The 17009-nt window shown below is 37.1% G+C and overlaps 1 protein-coding gene across 5 annotated transcripts in view; it reads right to left on the minus strand.

The window, feature by feature from the left end:
* homer (protein) overlaps positions 1-17009 on the minus strand; it is a 427795-nt gene that overhangs the window by 30941 nt on the left and 379845 nt on the right. For all 5 annotated transcript variants that reach the window (XM_083130836.1, XM_083130833.1, XM_083130835.1 and 2 more), the window contains exons 3-5: positions 9549-9680; positions 7353-7676; positions 4790-4932 (exon numbers count right to left, since the gene is read on the minus strand). In XM_083130836.1, the coding sequence (XP_082986962.1) occupies positions 4790-4932; positions 7353-7676; positions 9549-9680 (599 nt within the window). The remainder of the gene's footprint in view (positions 1-4789; positions 4933-7352; positions 7677-9548; positions 9681-17009) is intronic.

Here is a 17009-nt window from a genome sequence, read left to right on the forward strand (position 1 = left end):
ACAAAAATAATGCTACAAAACAACAATACTGCCACTTGACACTGTACAAACAATGAGAAAAAGCACAGAACAGTCACTAACTGCTGTTTACCTTGGCCGAGCACCGATCGGCAGTTTGCCTTCAACAACTTTGAACGTTCTTTTGTTTTAATAGAGTATTCCGTGGTTTAAGTATGTAAAGGGTGCGGCAGAAATAGTTAGACGATGTAAAATGAACATAGAAACGTATCCCGATAAATAAAGTGTTCATTGTTGGTTTTGTTTTGTAAAGTGGTTCTAAGCATTTTGTATGCATGTAGTTTTGGTCGAATGTTCATTGCGCATGCACCGTATTTTAAGTATTACGTAATCCTTCCGTCAGTAGACATGGAGCGTTGGCCGAACGAACATCGCGCTTTCGCTGTGGAGTGTTTTTTGAAGAACAAAGACTCTGCAACAATTACACAGCGTAAGTTCAGGCGTCATTTTAACATTGGTAGAAATGGACAAGTACCGACACGACAAACTATTCTTAATTGGGTGAAGAATTTCCGAGCTTCGGCATCTGCAACATCAAAGAAATCCCCAGGTCGTCATCGTACAGTGAGGACACCAGGAAACATAGAGATGGTTCGAGAGGCATTGGAACAAAGTCCGAGGCGTTCAGCTCGTAGGCATGCTGTTTCACTTGGCATTTCAGATAGGAGTGTGCGGCGAATATTACACCAGGACCTACACTTCCACCCATTCAAAATTCAGATGATTCACAAGTTACTCCCTCAAGATTTCAATGAACGCGTTCACTTCTGTAATTGGGTGTTACAAATGACTAATGAGAACCCTAACTTTCTGCACAGGTTAATCATGTCAGACGAGGCTCATTTCCACATTAATGGTTGTGTGAATAAGCATAATTGCCATTACTGGGCAAACAAAAATCCAAGGTTGCTGCATGAAGTGCCTGCCCCTTCATAGCCCTAAAGTAACAGTATGGTGAGGTGTCTCTTTTGATGGAATTATTGGACCACACTTTTTCGAGAACGAGGATGGTGACACTGTAACTGTCACGTGCGCTCGATATGTGGCCATGCTCGAAAACTTCGTTCTCCCAGAACTGAGACGGCGTCGCCTTACACGGGTGTGGTTTCAACAAGACGGAGCCACGTCACACACAGCAAATGCTTCAATCAACATTCTTGGGAGGATGTTTCCTGGAAGAGTTATCTCTCGTCGCGGCAATGTTCCTTGGCTTGCACACTCGCCGGATCTATCGACATGTGACTTCTTCCTATGGGGTTACTTGAAGCAAGTAGTGTATCCAAATAAACCTGCAACATTACAGGATTTGTGTGACTCAATTCAACTTGCAATCCAACAAACCCCGCTCAACATGGTGCAACGAGCTGTGAGTGTGCTGAGGCGACGTGCAGAGATCTGTTTGACTACCCATGGTGCACACCTCAGTGAAATAATTTTCAAGAAGTAATTACCATATGTAATGCTTTTGTATGTAAATTCTTGGCATATAAATGTTTTTTTAATAAAAGTTCATTAAAGTAATAATTTGGAAAAAAACATCGTCTAACTATTTCTGCCGCACCCTTTATATTTTACATAATCTTTTTAATAAGCGTTCTTTCCTATACCTTTTGACCTAAATCCTCAACGAACACTTTCTCGACGAGGCACCATGTCAGGTGTCTGAAAACATTGCATTAACCTGAAGAAGGAGGTAGTATAACCTTCGTAACGATGTTTGACCAATCTCATGCTCACACACGTAAGTTACTGATTTTTAATCTTTTAACCTTTAGTTGATATTAGATTGTGAGCAATTCGCACATTATCAGTATGTTAAAGATAGAGGAGAGATGTTCCAAATGGTTAGACCCACAAGATCACTAAGTAGAGAAGAAGCAGTAAATGCAGAAGAGAAGAGCGAGACCAGGTATTACGAGATTGGAGTAACAGCAATCAATAGAAGATTTTATATTACATCGAAAAGATCCAAACAAGCTAAGCGATAGGAAGGCAGAAGCAGAAAGATAGGAAGATAGAGGAGGAAGTAGAGAGAAGAAGGAAGGAAGAGGAAGAGAATTAAAAGAGGGATGACTTGCCAGACAGAGACCCTCTTTCATCACATCTTCGTGAGAAGAAAGAGGAAAAGGGAGGTTGAGAGAAGAAATAAGAAGAGGATTAAGAGAGATAAAACATCACACTTTCCATCTCCACTATCTACAGAAATTAGCTAGTTTCAAAAGTATTAATTGAAGGGCTCGGGTGTAAAAGATGGTAAGTGACATTTTGGTCTTTGGAGTTAAAATGTGCAAGGTGTAGTCCATCGTAAATGGAGTTGAATCCTACTCAAAGTGTTTCGTTTCATCAACAGATGGCAGAGTTGAAAGTTATGGCATCTACCAGTTGTTGCATGTAAAGTATGGTAACTAGCAAAGATGGCGGTGAAACGGCCGTTACTTAATTGCAACATGTGTCAGAAAGTTTGTGAGTATGGAGGCAACAGCAAAGATGAGAACAAGTTAGAAAGTGTATATGATTCCCATAATGACCCGGAATGTGTACCACCGACTAGGAATGAGGAGAATGAGGAGGTTGTTAATAAAAAATGTGACAAACTGTGCATGGCCATGTACATTCAATTTCATGTAAAACGTGGTATCTACTGTAGATATCATTGTTTACATGCAGCAGTGCTCATAATGGCAGTTTAAAATTAAATTTTACTCTGAAGCATGGTGATGTCATTGGAGATGGTGGCACAGTCTTTCTAGTCCTTGCATGGACATGTGTGTGCATCTGGACAATTCTGCCGTTAAATGCCAATTGTATGGACATGTGCTTTCAGTCTTGAGTTCTTGACCCTGCATGTTTCATAGGCACAACTGCAGAGTATGGGATTATCAGAATCCTCATGTTGTTCGGGAACATGTACGTACAATACAGCCCTGAGATAAATGTGTGGTGCAATCTAGTATATGGCCACGTGATTGCCATGTTCTTCTTCAGTGAGAAAAGAGTTATATCAAACAATTACCTTGATATGTTTGAACAGTGTGCTTTCTATGGTAAATATATTTCATTCTGTTATCTGGTGAATAACTTTTGGACACCCTGTATTCTATATAGGGACAGAAATATTTCATCCATACACCAGTCAATAAAACATGTTTGAAATACATCTAAAAAAAAAAATATGCGTATGTTTGAAACATGTGTCAAACATGAGTACTGCAGGAGTCACATTTGATATTTCTGGTTGTATATGGCAAGAAATGGACAAACTGAAACCACATGGAAGTAACATAAACTTACAATAAAAAAATAAAAAAGAGTTTCTTTTCTTTACTTATTTTATGACTGACATTTAATTATGGACCCCACAATTTTGTAGATACACTTGATATATTAAATTGCTATGCAAGACCATCAATGGAAAGTTAAGCTATAGCATCCGACTTCACAAACTTTCCCCTCAGTGCCTGGAAATAAAACACTGAACAAGGAAACTTCTCATACTGTAACTTTCATACTCTCAGCCACACAGATCCTTATTGCATAGTCAGATTAACAACATCTCAAACCAAACAGATATCTTCAGCCCTTATTAGTTACTACCATTACCCTACAAAAAAATGTGCCTACGCATTGCCATTGCGACACTGAATTCTGTTCAATCTTGGCACTTTTTTTTTTGCTTAACACTACTTAGTTTATAATGGCTTCTGGTGTACTGAAAATTTCTTTATATAATATATATATATTGGAAATATACAACCTGTGTTCAATAAATATGGTGAAAGATTGAATGAATGATTTCATGATTTATTTGCAGGAAAGATGGTACATGTATGCAGGAATACAGCTTATTATCCTTCAAAATAATCACCTCCAATGGTAATGCAATTCTGAGAACGCGTGTAGAGGTCTCGCATACTTTGGGCGAAGGCAGCCTGTGGGATGTGGTTGAGTTCAGCATTCACATTGCGTTGGATGTCGGCAATGTCCGAAAACCGTTGTTCTTTTAAGTGTTTCTTAAAGAGAGGGAAAAGGAAATAATCGGAAGGGGCCAGATCTGGTGAATAAGGGGGGTGATGGAGTAGAACAACCTCCTTACGTGCCAGGAACTGCTGCACGGTTATGGCGGCATGGAGGCGTGCGTTATCGTACAGCAGATACCAGGATCCATTTTCAGTATACTGGGGGTGCACAGGTCTGATTATCTTCAGGAGGCAATCCAAAATGTTCACATATGTGGCCACATTCAATGTCGTGCCTTCTGGCAGGTATTCTTTATGAATGATCCCTCCAGCATCAAAAAAGGTAATCAGCATTGTCTTGATGCGCAACTTTTCACACCTAACCTTTTTGGATTTTGGTGACCCAGACGGAAGCACTTGTACCACTCGTACACACACTTTTTCCAAAAGCCTGGCGGAGCATGTTGTGACATTCCCTCGGTGTTTTCTCAAGTTTGGAGCAGAATTTCACGTTCGCACGTTGCTCCATTTCACCCATAACAGCATCGCTGTACTGCACCTTACTTCCACAACGCGTACACACAAACTGCACGTCTGGACAACCACATGGCTTCGCGAACGATGACTGACAGACCTTGGGGTTCACTGACCTGACCGTCAACCAGTAGTACCAACTAAACCGCACACCAGCAATTCATTCACCGTATTTATTGAACAAAGGTTGTGTATATATAATAATGAAGTAAACCTTTTCTAGAACTACTTAGAAACAATGGAGAACAAGCTAATCTTTAATGAAAGAAGATGCTACAAACCTTTGGGCAAGAGCTAGTTTCAGTCGATCATTTTCATACTTGAGCTGTCCTTCCACAGAACCAGGTGGCAGATTTGGCACGGCAGGAGGTGGTGGTTGCTTCTCCCCCGGGGGTTTTGGCTGATGTTTTGGGCTTTCAGATGGCTGGAAAAGAACAGACACTCAGATAACAATTTGTAATGCTTTTTCTTAAACTGATATGTTTCTGTGCGAGTGTGTGTGTGTGCTTGTTACTTAACTAAAATTATATTAAAACAAACTAACTAAAAAGGAAACTTGGAAAGTTGTTTAATTTTCTTTGCGGCAGTATGACACTTCAAGTCAAAAAATGCAATTTTACAGCAAACAGTTTCTTATGTTTATTCTTTTAATAGCAAACATTACAGACATGATATACATATTGGATCATCAATGCTTTATCACTTTTAATTTGCATAATCAAGGTACATTGACTTGAGTAAAGAGGATTTTGGATCTCGCTTGTATGTTCCAACTAATTACTTATTTTTAAAACATTCTGTGGACAATCGTTTGTGAACTGAATGGAAATACATGTAATATACAGTGTAAATTATTTTAAATCAATCTATTTTCCCTTTGCTCATCTGTTTCGAGGGTTAGGTCCCCAATCATGAATATATTTTTCATCTAATCATCATAAATCTTGAATGTCATGATTAAATAAAAGTGGCAGGAAAGAAAACTAAAATAAGAGAAATACAAATATAAGTATTCAATAATATTATAAACAGCAACTTGTCACAAGTAAGAGAAAATTTTCTAAGAAATATGAAAAGATACTCAATTCTAATGGTTGGATTTTTATGACGTCATAATTTTATCCTGGCCTATTTCATTCCTAATATAAATGCATATTTTTATGGTATTTTAGCTTTAGATCATATTGTGGTCATGATAAACATATTTTGGGCCATATTAAGCTAAATTACAACAACATAGAGCCAACTTTGGGGGACAGGGGTCAAGGTATTTTGTCCCCCTCCAAAACTCATCTACACTTGTGTATATTATTTGTATCAAATATAGGTTATGTTCTTCTTGCCCCTCCCCCTAAATCTGTTGTTACCATTCCTGCCACATACTGTTAATAAAAATCGTGATTATTTGATTTGAATGAAATGAAATGTTGTTTGCCTTTTCCCCATTTTTTTAGAACACAAAAGGATGACATGCATAGGCGTACCTTGACCAGGGGGGGGGGGCACTCGCATCCAAAATTTTCATGTTTATTAAAATTTATAACTGCATAATATGCATTCATGTCCAGATATTATTATAATAATTAAATCAAGAAGACTTAGATGGGCAGGCCATGTGGCACGAATGGGAGAGGAAAGAATAGTTTACAGGATTCTTGTTGGAAAACCTGATGGTAAGAGACCTGTAGGAAGGCCAAGATGAAAATGGCAGGATAACGTTGAGGTGGACCTAAAGGAATTTGGTAAGGATGGAAAAGAATGGATTGATCTTGCCCAGGATAGGGACAGATGGAAGGCTTGCGTTGTTGCAGCCATAAGCCTTCGGGTTTAAGAATACTAGAGAGTTAGTTAGTTTATAGGATGTATTCTTCTTCTTGTAGTTTACTGTTGTTACAGGTATTTAAACAGTTTTTGGTGTATCATTTCAGGAGAACACATGCTCCTCTCAGCACACTTAGTTTGATTTGATCCATTTTTAGTTTTAATCAAAGTAAAAATAATTGTTTAATGAAGGGAGTGTGTGTTCTTTGAAACGTTACATCAAAAAGTGTTTTAAAAATCTGTAACAACCATAAACTACAAAGGGAATTCTACAATGCAAGCAATAAGTAAAAAAATAAAAAAATAATAATAACCTGTGGTGCAACAGCATGTGAAGGCCAGGGCCTAATTACCGACTGCTGACCTCACTCCCACCTGCCGAGGTGGGCGATCATCCAACCAGTTATGGGGTGACCCATGTGGTCAACATGACAGACTCCCAGTCACTGTTGTAGGTTTCCAGGACCAGGTTACGCTACTCATTCGTAACTTACCATTTTCCTCACGATGGTAATTGATTGATACAAGTTCACAGTCTGCTACAAACAACTGAGCACCCTGTACATTGCTATGAACATTCACTGATATTTTGGGTCAGTACAAACTACAAACCAATCATTACACTTTAGTTTGCCTGAGTGAATGTGGGGTAATAAGTATAGAAGACAAAGTGTTTGTTCAAGTTAACTAGAAATGCAGTCAATATTGCAACCAGTGGCGACAATTAGGGGGCAGTCTCCCCTGCCCCCCACCACAACTGTGGCTTGCTAAGCTACCAAGAGAAAATAAACTGTCCTTGCCCTAGTTTTGGCATCCAACTGCAGCTACTGATCACAACTCTTTCCAAAGTAGAGAGACAGAAATAAACTTTGAACATTATTTTCCCACGTGCTGGTATTTGCATAAAATTAAACTGAGAAAAAAAACTCTCGAAAATCTCTGTGGGTTTCCAAGTTGATGGAAAAGCTATGAAGAAAAATGTTTTTCTCCTAACAAAAAAATCCTCTCTGTCGAACCACTTACCTGGAGGCCAGAGAGAGACTGGCTTCTTTGATGGGCCACAAGGGAGCTCTTGAGCAGGTTGGAGTTGGAAGCATCTGTTGAGTTGGTGAGTGGGGGAGGATGGTCCACTGCATTGTGACTTGCTTCAGGAGCTGGCTCACAAATGGAAGGAGGCCCCCCGGGTGGCAGTGGGGGCCCTGTTGCTGCCGGTCGAGGTGGACATGCTCTAGTGGTGATTGGTGAAGCATTCGCACTTGTTACAGGTGTTGAAGTTGTGCCATTAGTCGTTGCTTTCGCTGCCGCCTGCCTTGTTGCTTCTTTCACCTCCTGGAACTTCTCGATAAACTGCAAAACCGAGTGGAGAATGTTCAGGTTTTCGGAATGGAGTAAGAAATATTGATCAATATACATTTTCTACTGCAAATTGAAGTGTACAATATTATCTACATATGTTCACGTGTCTCCAAAAACGTAACAACAATAGCAGAACTTGCACATACATATGTAGAGTGGTATAATCGTGGATGAGTACATACAGTAATACAGACATATAATCTGGTTACCAATCTTCTGACTCTGAAACAGAGTGCCTGCCATCAATATGGACTATGCCCTCTTCTAATAGATGTGTATGACTGAAGCTGGTTTGGCATACTCAGAACAAGACTGATCAGCAGTTTCTGAGGCAGGGCTTGCCACTAATGCCACACGCCAAGTGTTTCAGTTCTCAGGAATGGTTCCAGGTGGCAATCTCCTCACAGCTAGACATCTCCAGAAGTATTTTAAGCATGCTCTATTGGGTTGAAATCAGTGGGGTATGATTAGGGCTCGGAAGTTGAAGATCCATAATTTGCCAAAAAAAGACAAAAAATAAAAAAAAGGACCTAAAAACGGAAAAAAAGGATGTATAAATGTGATCCAAATTAATTAATAACTTCAGTTTTAATTACATATTTAATGAATAAAAAAATAAAAAATTCTGGTGGTATGGAACATACAGTGCGAAAAAACTATATGAATGAAATGCATCTTCTTTCAGTCCAAAAATGTTTTATCTCGTTTCAGGGATAGTTAAAAAATTATATACATAATTTCTTTACTACAGAAAGGATGTTTAAGAGGTGAGGAACTGATGATGATTCGAATTGAGAATGGGCAGTAAAAACGTAATCGAAAGAAGGTGAAGTTGCAAAAAAAAAGCGATTAAGACTTTTAAAAAAAAGCGAAAATAGGACCAATAAGCCAAAAAACGCCGAAAAAGGACAAATAAAACCCACCTTTTTCTGGCCTACAATGACCCAAAATGAACATATATTATGTTGGGCCTCGTCTTGGGACACTAGGAAATAAAAGGATTTTTCCTCAAATTCCGAGCCCTAATGATGACCATGGTTATCTGGATCTTCTTCTGGAAAGTCAGGCACAGTCACTACATATTAGGAAAGGAACAATATCATCTGCAAAAAAATAAATTGTTTCCAATATCTCTGTAGAACAGGGACCCATGATGGAGCATGATGTTAGTACAGTAATCCCTTTCTTGTGTAGATTTTGGAGACATGTGCATAATTGAAAAACTATAGTTTCACAATTCAATTTGTCCATTCTAAAATCTATCTTAAAATTCAGACTCTCCTACTACTTCTACTTTATTTTAGAAGAGTGCTTTTTTACAGATATTATGCCTGACAATCTTTTTAGAGTACATTAATTAAAGTCATATAAAATGATAGCATTAACCTGGATAAAAGTTACAGCATACACCTACTTGTTTTTCTCAATTTTTATATCTTCTTAAATCCTTCTTCATGGACATAAGAGCTTCTTAGCAACATGTTATCTCAAGTGAAAACATGGTTAAAAATAGGTTAAAATTTAAGGAAACTACATTTGGATAATAAAATCTAATACACCACCATCCTAGGAAGAAGAAATGGCTGGCCATTATTCATCGATGACATTTTGGATCTTTTTTTATTTCCATGTGGATTCATTCATTACCTTTTAACCTATTTAAATAGGTTTTTACCCAAAACAACCCTTTGCTAAGACGTTTTCCCATGTGAACAACAATCTAGGTAGATTTCAAAAACTGTATTAATACATAGTATGAAATATCAATCGTTTAAAAGAAACAATAATAAATCGAACTACCAAATACATCACATTCTACACTAAATAAAGGTTTTCTGTAATAACAACAACAACAAATCATACCTTATTCAATTCAGCTTCTGAAGAAAATCCCAGCCCATATACCGTGTTAGCCCGAACATCCGACCACTGGCCAAATTTCTGAGATGTTTTGGTGAACGTCATATTGGGAGTGATTGTGCTATTTATAACTGCCTGTAAGAAAAAGAAACCTATTCTTAATATTGCTAAAAAGTAAAATTGATCAAATTTGAAATATAATAATTTAAAAAAAAATTAATCAGGTAGTACACATATACTTGTATATTATAATAAGCACGTATCATATTATGTACACCATTTATTTTACATTATAATATTTTAGTCATATTAAATTTGGCTATTTTTATATACTTTGATTTGTAATCTGTATAGAACACACAAACACACATGCATACACACACACACTGCAAAAAAAAAAAAAAAAAAAAAAAAAAGATGTCATCTGGTGGTCAAGAGCACTTAGTCAACTTTCGATCTCATCACCGAAGATACCAAGTTCGAATCCTGAGCATGGGTATTGTCTGTGTGAGTTTCCCTTTATCAAATTCATCTCATCATTCATATTTATCGTCGCGATTAGCCAAAATCGCAGAAAAGTGATGTAAAATAATAATAAAAAAGCATATAAACTGTTATGTGTACAACATCACAGCACACTTTAACAACATTATGATCTAATGAACAGAAATATTAGGACAATACTGGAAGTGATACTATTGAAAAGAATTTCCTTATAGGATAAACTGATTATTGGGTAAAGAAATATCGAATCAGTAATCTAATTATATTCGTATTTCATGGCAAACTACTATGGATATTCACATTTAAAATAGAATTGTTTCATGTTCCAAGAAGTGATCAAAGTTGGATATCTTTTTTGCCTTTCTAGGGCCGTGCTCAGGAAGTCTGATGGAGGTTAATCCCTCACTTTCCATCCTCCTCTTTGGACTCTATTATAAAGAAAAGTAACAACGGATACGCGAAAAGTAAAATTTCTGGGTATGATCCTCTCTCTATTCTCCATCTGCAAAGGAGAAACATATCGAAAAATAAAGGATTCGGGTATGGTGACCAGACGTCCTCTTTTATCTGGACATGTTCTCCTTTTTAGGTGGCTGTCCGGTGTCCGGGCGGATTTTTTAGAAATCCATAAATGTCCTCCTTTTTTGGAAATACAATAGCAAATGTGCTGCATAGAGAATGCTTCCACACATAAAGATCATCATATCACTTGGGGCGCGTTAAGTATTTGAGCAATGCTCACCTAGCATCTGGGAATTGAACACGATCACTCTCCCGACTGAGTCATTAGTAGGGTGCAGATTTATAGGCACTAAAAATCTCTAAAATAGGCACCAACATGATGAAAATAGGCACTTAAAAAGACACCTAAAATTAAAAAAAAGACACCCTAAAATTAAAAAAAGACGTTAAAATAGGCAATGAATGTGAACTTATTTAATTCTCACAAAAAGAGCTTGTGCTAACTACTGTGCGAATTTGAACAAATCTTGAAAAAACATTTTGCATCATTGTAACAAAAAAAATGTTCCAATTGAGGGCCCTTCTAAGGTTCATTTTACTTAGATTTTCTGGCACTTTTGGCTAATCGCGAAGTTGGGTGAGCGATGATATGATGAAGGGACACTCACAAAGAACACCCATGCCAAGGCCGGGATTCGAATCCGCGACCACTAGCGTTGTGGCGCGGTGTTTTAACCACTCTACCACGAAGGTCGGCCAGTTCCTTTTCGAGTTACACATAGGCGATACAGAAACGCGTAGTGAAAGTTTTGATTATTTAGTAATATTTACTTTCATGAAATAACGAAGCGAAAGTGTAATTTCAACAATGATCTTGCAAGAAAATATCCAGAAACGAATATGAGGTAAAGTGTAAAGTGGCTGTCACTTTCCCGTGCTGTTGAAAGAGTGCTAGAAATGCTCGTGGCATTAAAATCATATTTCTCTACCCAATCTAAACTACCTAAAATTTTAATTCGTTTTTTTTTTTAAATAAAGCAAATCTTAATTGTTACATATTCTTTGTCATTTGTTAAATAACTGATTAGGAGATTGCTTTCGTTGCTTAAAGGTAAAAGGAAGTTATTGAAGGAGATCACCTGAAAAGTATCTGTGAGCAAAATGTTGGTAAGATTTTTTTATATTGCTTGAATTATGAGTAATAGCAAATGTGTTGCAATTTTTTGCGGTGTCCTCTTCTTTTATGACTTTGTCCTCCTTGATCGCCGTGCTCTGTCCTCTTTTTTGAATGTATGTGTCTGGTCAGACTACATTCGAGCCCTGGTCGAGGCTATGTTTTCACCAAGTTTCGACAATTCTCTACCCTGTTTGAACAAATATGAAAAAACAACGCAATAACGTAAACGAAGTACGAAGTTTTATTTGCCCATTATCCGCAGCATCAAAGCAGAGTATGATATAGGCGCGTGTGTGAGGGGGGCTGTATCATCAACTTGGATATCCACGTCACGTCCCGTAATCCGATGCAGCAGCGATTCTATATTTCATGCAGTGAAAGCAAAAACAATGGAACCGTTTCGTTCAACAATGTCGGGAGAATACGTAATTGCTCATATTGAGAATGTGAAGTCCGCGGAGCGTGGTACACACAACGCGAGAATGACACTATGCGGATGGGAAGCTTCGTTAATATTCATTTCCAGCTTACTGCAACGTCAGTGGTGTTACGAACGCCGGATTGTATTAAGAGTCCAAACCTGTCGCCATTGCTGGCATTGTGTTCATTCTACGTCACTTTTTCTTTTACCTCTTTGGGCGATTGCGAGATGACGTGGAAAAAACAATCATTCGAGGTAGAGTCGAATGAAAACATTAAAAGTTCCTACAAAAATTACAGAACAGACTGTAAACAGCAGCTCAAATTTACATGAGCTGTATTTACAAAACAACCTCAAGGCTGCAACACTGATGAAGTGAGCTTCACACAATGATATATAAATAGGTAGATAGCTGACTCGCCGCGAACGAGTGAAGCCACACAGGTATTCGTGTACGGCAAGAACCCGTTGGCTGCATGCGCGGTAACCGTAATTATGGTTATTTCTTGCAGCGCATATAACTGCGCTCTGGAAAAGCCAGAGTCGGATGTTTCCTTTCACAGATATGTATTTATTAATTGTGTACCTACATTTCTACTGTGAAATAATTAACTATTTTATGTACATGTTACTAGAAATGTGAGAATGTTTGAAAGGAAGCCAGTTCGTGTTTCGCTCTACATATTTTTAAAGTTTTATATTATTTGTGGGACAAGCATAGGCGCTGACTTAGGAGGGTGAGGCACTTTCTTCCCCCCTCTCAATTCCTCAAGAAGTATATACATTATGCGTAAAAAATATTGTCAATCTTGCTTCCACCCCACCCCCACCCCCCTTTCCCAAATATTTATATGAAGTTGCGGCTTCTGGGAACAAACCACGTATATGTTATTAATATTTCCCAACACACTGCAGCCTCCCCGATGGCGCAGTGGTAGCGTCGCCGCCTTGTAATCAAGAGGTCCCGGGTTCGATACCCGGAGGAGGCACATAGTGGTTCGGATTCCACCTTAAACTGTAGACCCAGTCTCGATTAGCCTTACTGTGCATAAAGTGGACTTAAAAACAACAATTCAACCACACCAACACACTTCACTTGAGATCGAGGTTTAGCCTTAACACAGTTTGAAAACCCCCAGAATTATCTCTTAACTTCTTATAAAAAAAAGTCAAGGAAAACAAGCATTTCTTTTTAAATCATGGCATGGAATTTTTTCATGACGACATATTTCTTTCATAACTGCTACGCAGTTTGATAGCCCCTGGAATAGTCGGTTAACTTATCAAACAAAATGCAACTTACGTAATTATTTCATTTTTAACAGGAAGAAATGTGGTTACGTTTTTCATAGTTGCTGCGCAGTTTAAAAAACCGCTGAATTGTCTGTTAAAACCTCTTTTAAAAAGGCAAGGGAGGTTCTTTCTTTGGAAAATGTCAAATTAACATGTAGTTTGTGCAATTTCAAATAATTTTAGATGTGCAAAACCCGTTAACATTACAAACGTTTCATTATTATTTATTAATAAATTAAACGAACTGAATGGTATAATTTATGTTCAGACACGCATCCAGAAATATATTTCAGAGACTGAGGGTCTGAACTAAGTTGAGTTCGTGTTTTAAGTCCCCTTTATGCACAGTAAGGCTAATTGGGAATGGACCTAAATTTAAAGTGGGATCCGAACCACTAAGTGCCTCCTCCGGGTATTGAAACCGGGGCCCCTTGATTACAAGGCGACGACGCTACCATTGCGCCAACGGGGAGGCACTAGTCTGAACCAAGTGATTCAGAAATAATAATAATAACAATAATATATAAAATTATACGTTAATATTATTTATAGCTGTACTCAGAATTATGTGTAAATAAATTAATCTTGTATTGTTATTATTACATGAAGAGATAAAAAGTATAGATTTATGAATAGAGATGTAACAGCTTGTATTCAATATCTAGCGAGCGCATAGTAACGATCAACAAAACTTATGTAATAGCAACTTTTCTGGCAAGCAACAATAAAATAAAGAATGGAATATTTTTTTAAAAAAAAGATACAGAATGGAATATTCATTGAAAAGCAAAAGAAACGTATGTTAGATCCAATTAACGAAATGTAAAGTTCGTGAATATATGAACATTATTATAAATAGTGGTGTGCCTAAATCTTCTTTGGTACTGTCATACAAAGCTGTATAATAGCAATATAATCCTTGCCTTCCAGCAAGTTCGGTGGAAATAAATAAATAAACAAGCACATTTGCGCATTAGTACTCGATAAGTCTTTTTTTTGGGGGGGGGTCCGAACCCTCTAAATACGTCCTTGTTTATGTTGCAATAAGCCAGGGGTTCGAAGAAATCGACACTTTACATGGTACGCGAAGTATTTTTGCCTGACTTTCCATTAATTTAATACCAGTGAATGAATTTTATTGCATAAAAGCAACTCACAATGTGTTACGAATTCATTTTTCATCGTTACAAAATTTTTTCCAACACAAAAACTGTAAAAAAACTAGAAATTAACATTCGTAATCATAGCTGCCAATGGAGCCAATCATTCCTGCCGTACATGGCTGCGCGCACGAGTGGCTTCACCCACGACCGTTGCGGAGGCGGATTTAGCTATCTAGCCATATATACATCATTGGCTTCACACAATCATTTTTGTCATTTTGAAGATGGCGCCTCCTACATACACATGAAACAGCGAAGAACAGTGGTTTCTTGCCCTCTGGGTTCCTAAATCTTAAGACATTTTACGACAAATGAAAATTCAATGTCTCTATGCACGCTTAACACGCCACAAGTTTACAAATAGAGGAGGAAGTTCGACAATGGCCTGAGTCCGCACGCAGATGGGTGGAAAAACCTTCGCGGTAGCTCATAAAGTGACTGCACATAGATTCCAAATATTCTTGTTCTTGAGGTACACACTACACAGGCACTAACTCAGCTTGAAAATATGTGTGGATCAGCAATGGGTCTATGCTAAAATTCAGCAAACTTGTACAACCCAACATGCAGATACTTTATATATATATATATATATATATATATATATATATATATATATATATATATATATATATATATATATATATATATATATATATATATATAAAATAATGCTGCTCGGTTCGAGTGGTCGACTCAGGATTTTGCCATCGAAGGTTCCGGATTCGAGTCATTGAGTGGCCTTGGCGTTCCTTTAAATGTTTATTGATAAGTTTCTAATCGTCATTTATCCCCATCGTCACGATTAACCAAAAGTGGCAAAAAAAAAACCGACGGAAAATCAGAACAATACGTATACCAACATCCCACACTCCGATTTTCTCTTCTAATTGGTTACCTGTCCAGAAATACAACCGTGTTGGTGGTATAAAAATAATTATTAACGCCGACTTTTCTGGCGAAGTGGTTAGCACAGCGCGCTACGATGATAAAGGTCTCGGGTTCGAATCTCGGCATGGGCATGAGCGTTGTTTGTGTCTCTCTCTTCATCAATTTAATCGTATCACCAGTCATCCTCAACGTAGCTAAATGTGACAGACAAGCGACGTTACATTACAAATATCAAATCAAATCAATAATTATTATTATTACTTTGGATACTAGGCGAATATATAGACGAATATCGGCCAGGTTGTTATATCCGTTTATGTTGATGTTTATGCCGATAAAAATAGCTCTTGACAATTACTTGCACACTCTCGCCATGCTGCTAGTTAGCTTATGAACCTAATTAAACATTCACGTACACTAGCGTACGCACCAGTGTGCATAAAAATCATGATTTTTATTTTAAAAAAATCATTTATGATTATTCTTTTTTTATTTAAGTCGGATTTTTTTTGATTTAGATCGATTTTTTTATTCTTTTAAAAAACATGCTTAAAATTGCTGGCATGTTTTTGGCACTATACATATAGGTATATGTTTTTTTATAGAAAGGCCTTTTCTAGTAAACGACCCTGTGAAATATTTGAAAATTTTGATTAAAGCAAATAAAAAATAAATTATACGCAAACTTTTAGATTTCTGATGCTGTACATATGAACGTATTATGTAAATGTTTGTCGAGTGTGTTAATGAAACTCTAATACATAATTTCAGTCATTTTTCTTCCAGTAAAATAAAACATTCTGGATGTATTCTACAAGTGTAACTTAAAATATGTTTTAAAGACTTTGTAGCTGAATTTTGGTATTTTCGTACTTTGCAAAATATCAGCTGTCATTTTTATTTACAGTTTAATGATAATGACACTTTTTACGATTTAACATGTACATTTTTCTTAACAAAATGGTTGCTATTTTCTACTATAAAAATTACTGAATTTTAAATCAAGATAAATTTAAGTGTGTTTACAATTTACACATTACATTTCACACCATCAGTACATATATTTTTTTTCCTCTGTTTTTCCTTTCTTAGAGCCTAATAAACACTATTAAATGATTACGAGATTAATGTATTTTCACTATAAGTGATTCTGATGTCTACAAAAAAATATTTAATTAAAGTGATTTAAATCAGTGATTTTTTTAAAAAATAAATAAGGTGATTTAAATCTGATTTTTTTAAAAAAAAAATCACCTGATTTGAATCAATCCACCTTGGTACGCACGATTATTTTTTTTTGGAAGGGGGCTGTAATTGTAAAGATGGATACTACATAGACGCTTTCTAGAGGGGGCAGCTACAAAATAAAACATTTGGTAATTACCACTTTCGACCTTTGTTTTAAAAGTTGTTCAAAGACGAACATCGGAGGTCATTACACCACATCGGTTTTACCCAGACTTTCTGATTTAATTTGAAAATATTGATTTTCTCAAAATTTCAGAGGGGACTGCAGCTCCACCAGCTCGCCTCTGCGTACGGCAGTGTTCATG

Source organism: Lepisma saccharinum, chromosome 11, assembly GCF_977018435.1.
Source record: "Lepisma saccharinum chromosome 11, izLepSacc3.1, whole genome shotgun sequence".
Classification (NCBI taxonomy): Eukaryota; Metazoa; Arthropoda; class Insecta; order Zygentoma; family Lepismatidae; genus Lepisma; species Lepisma saccharinum.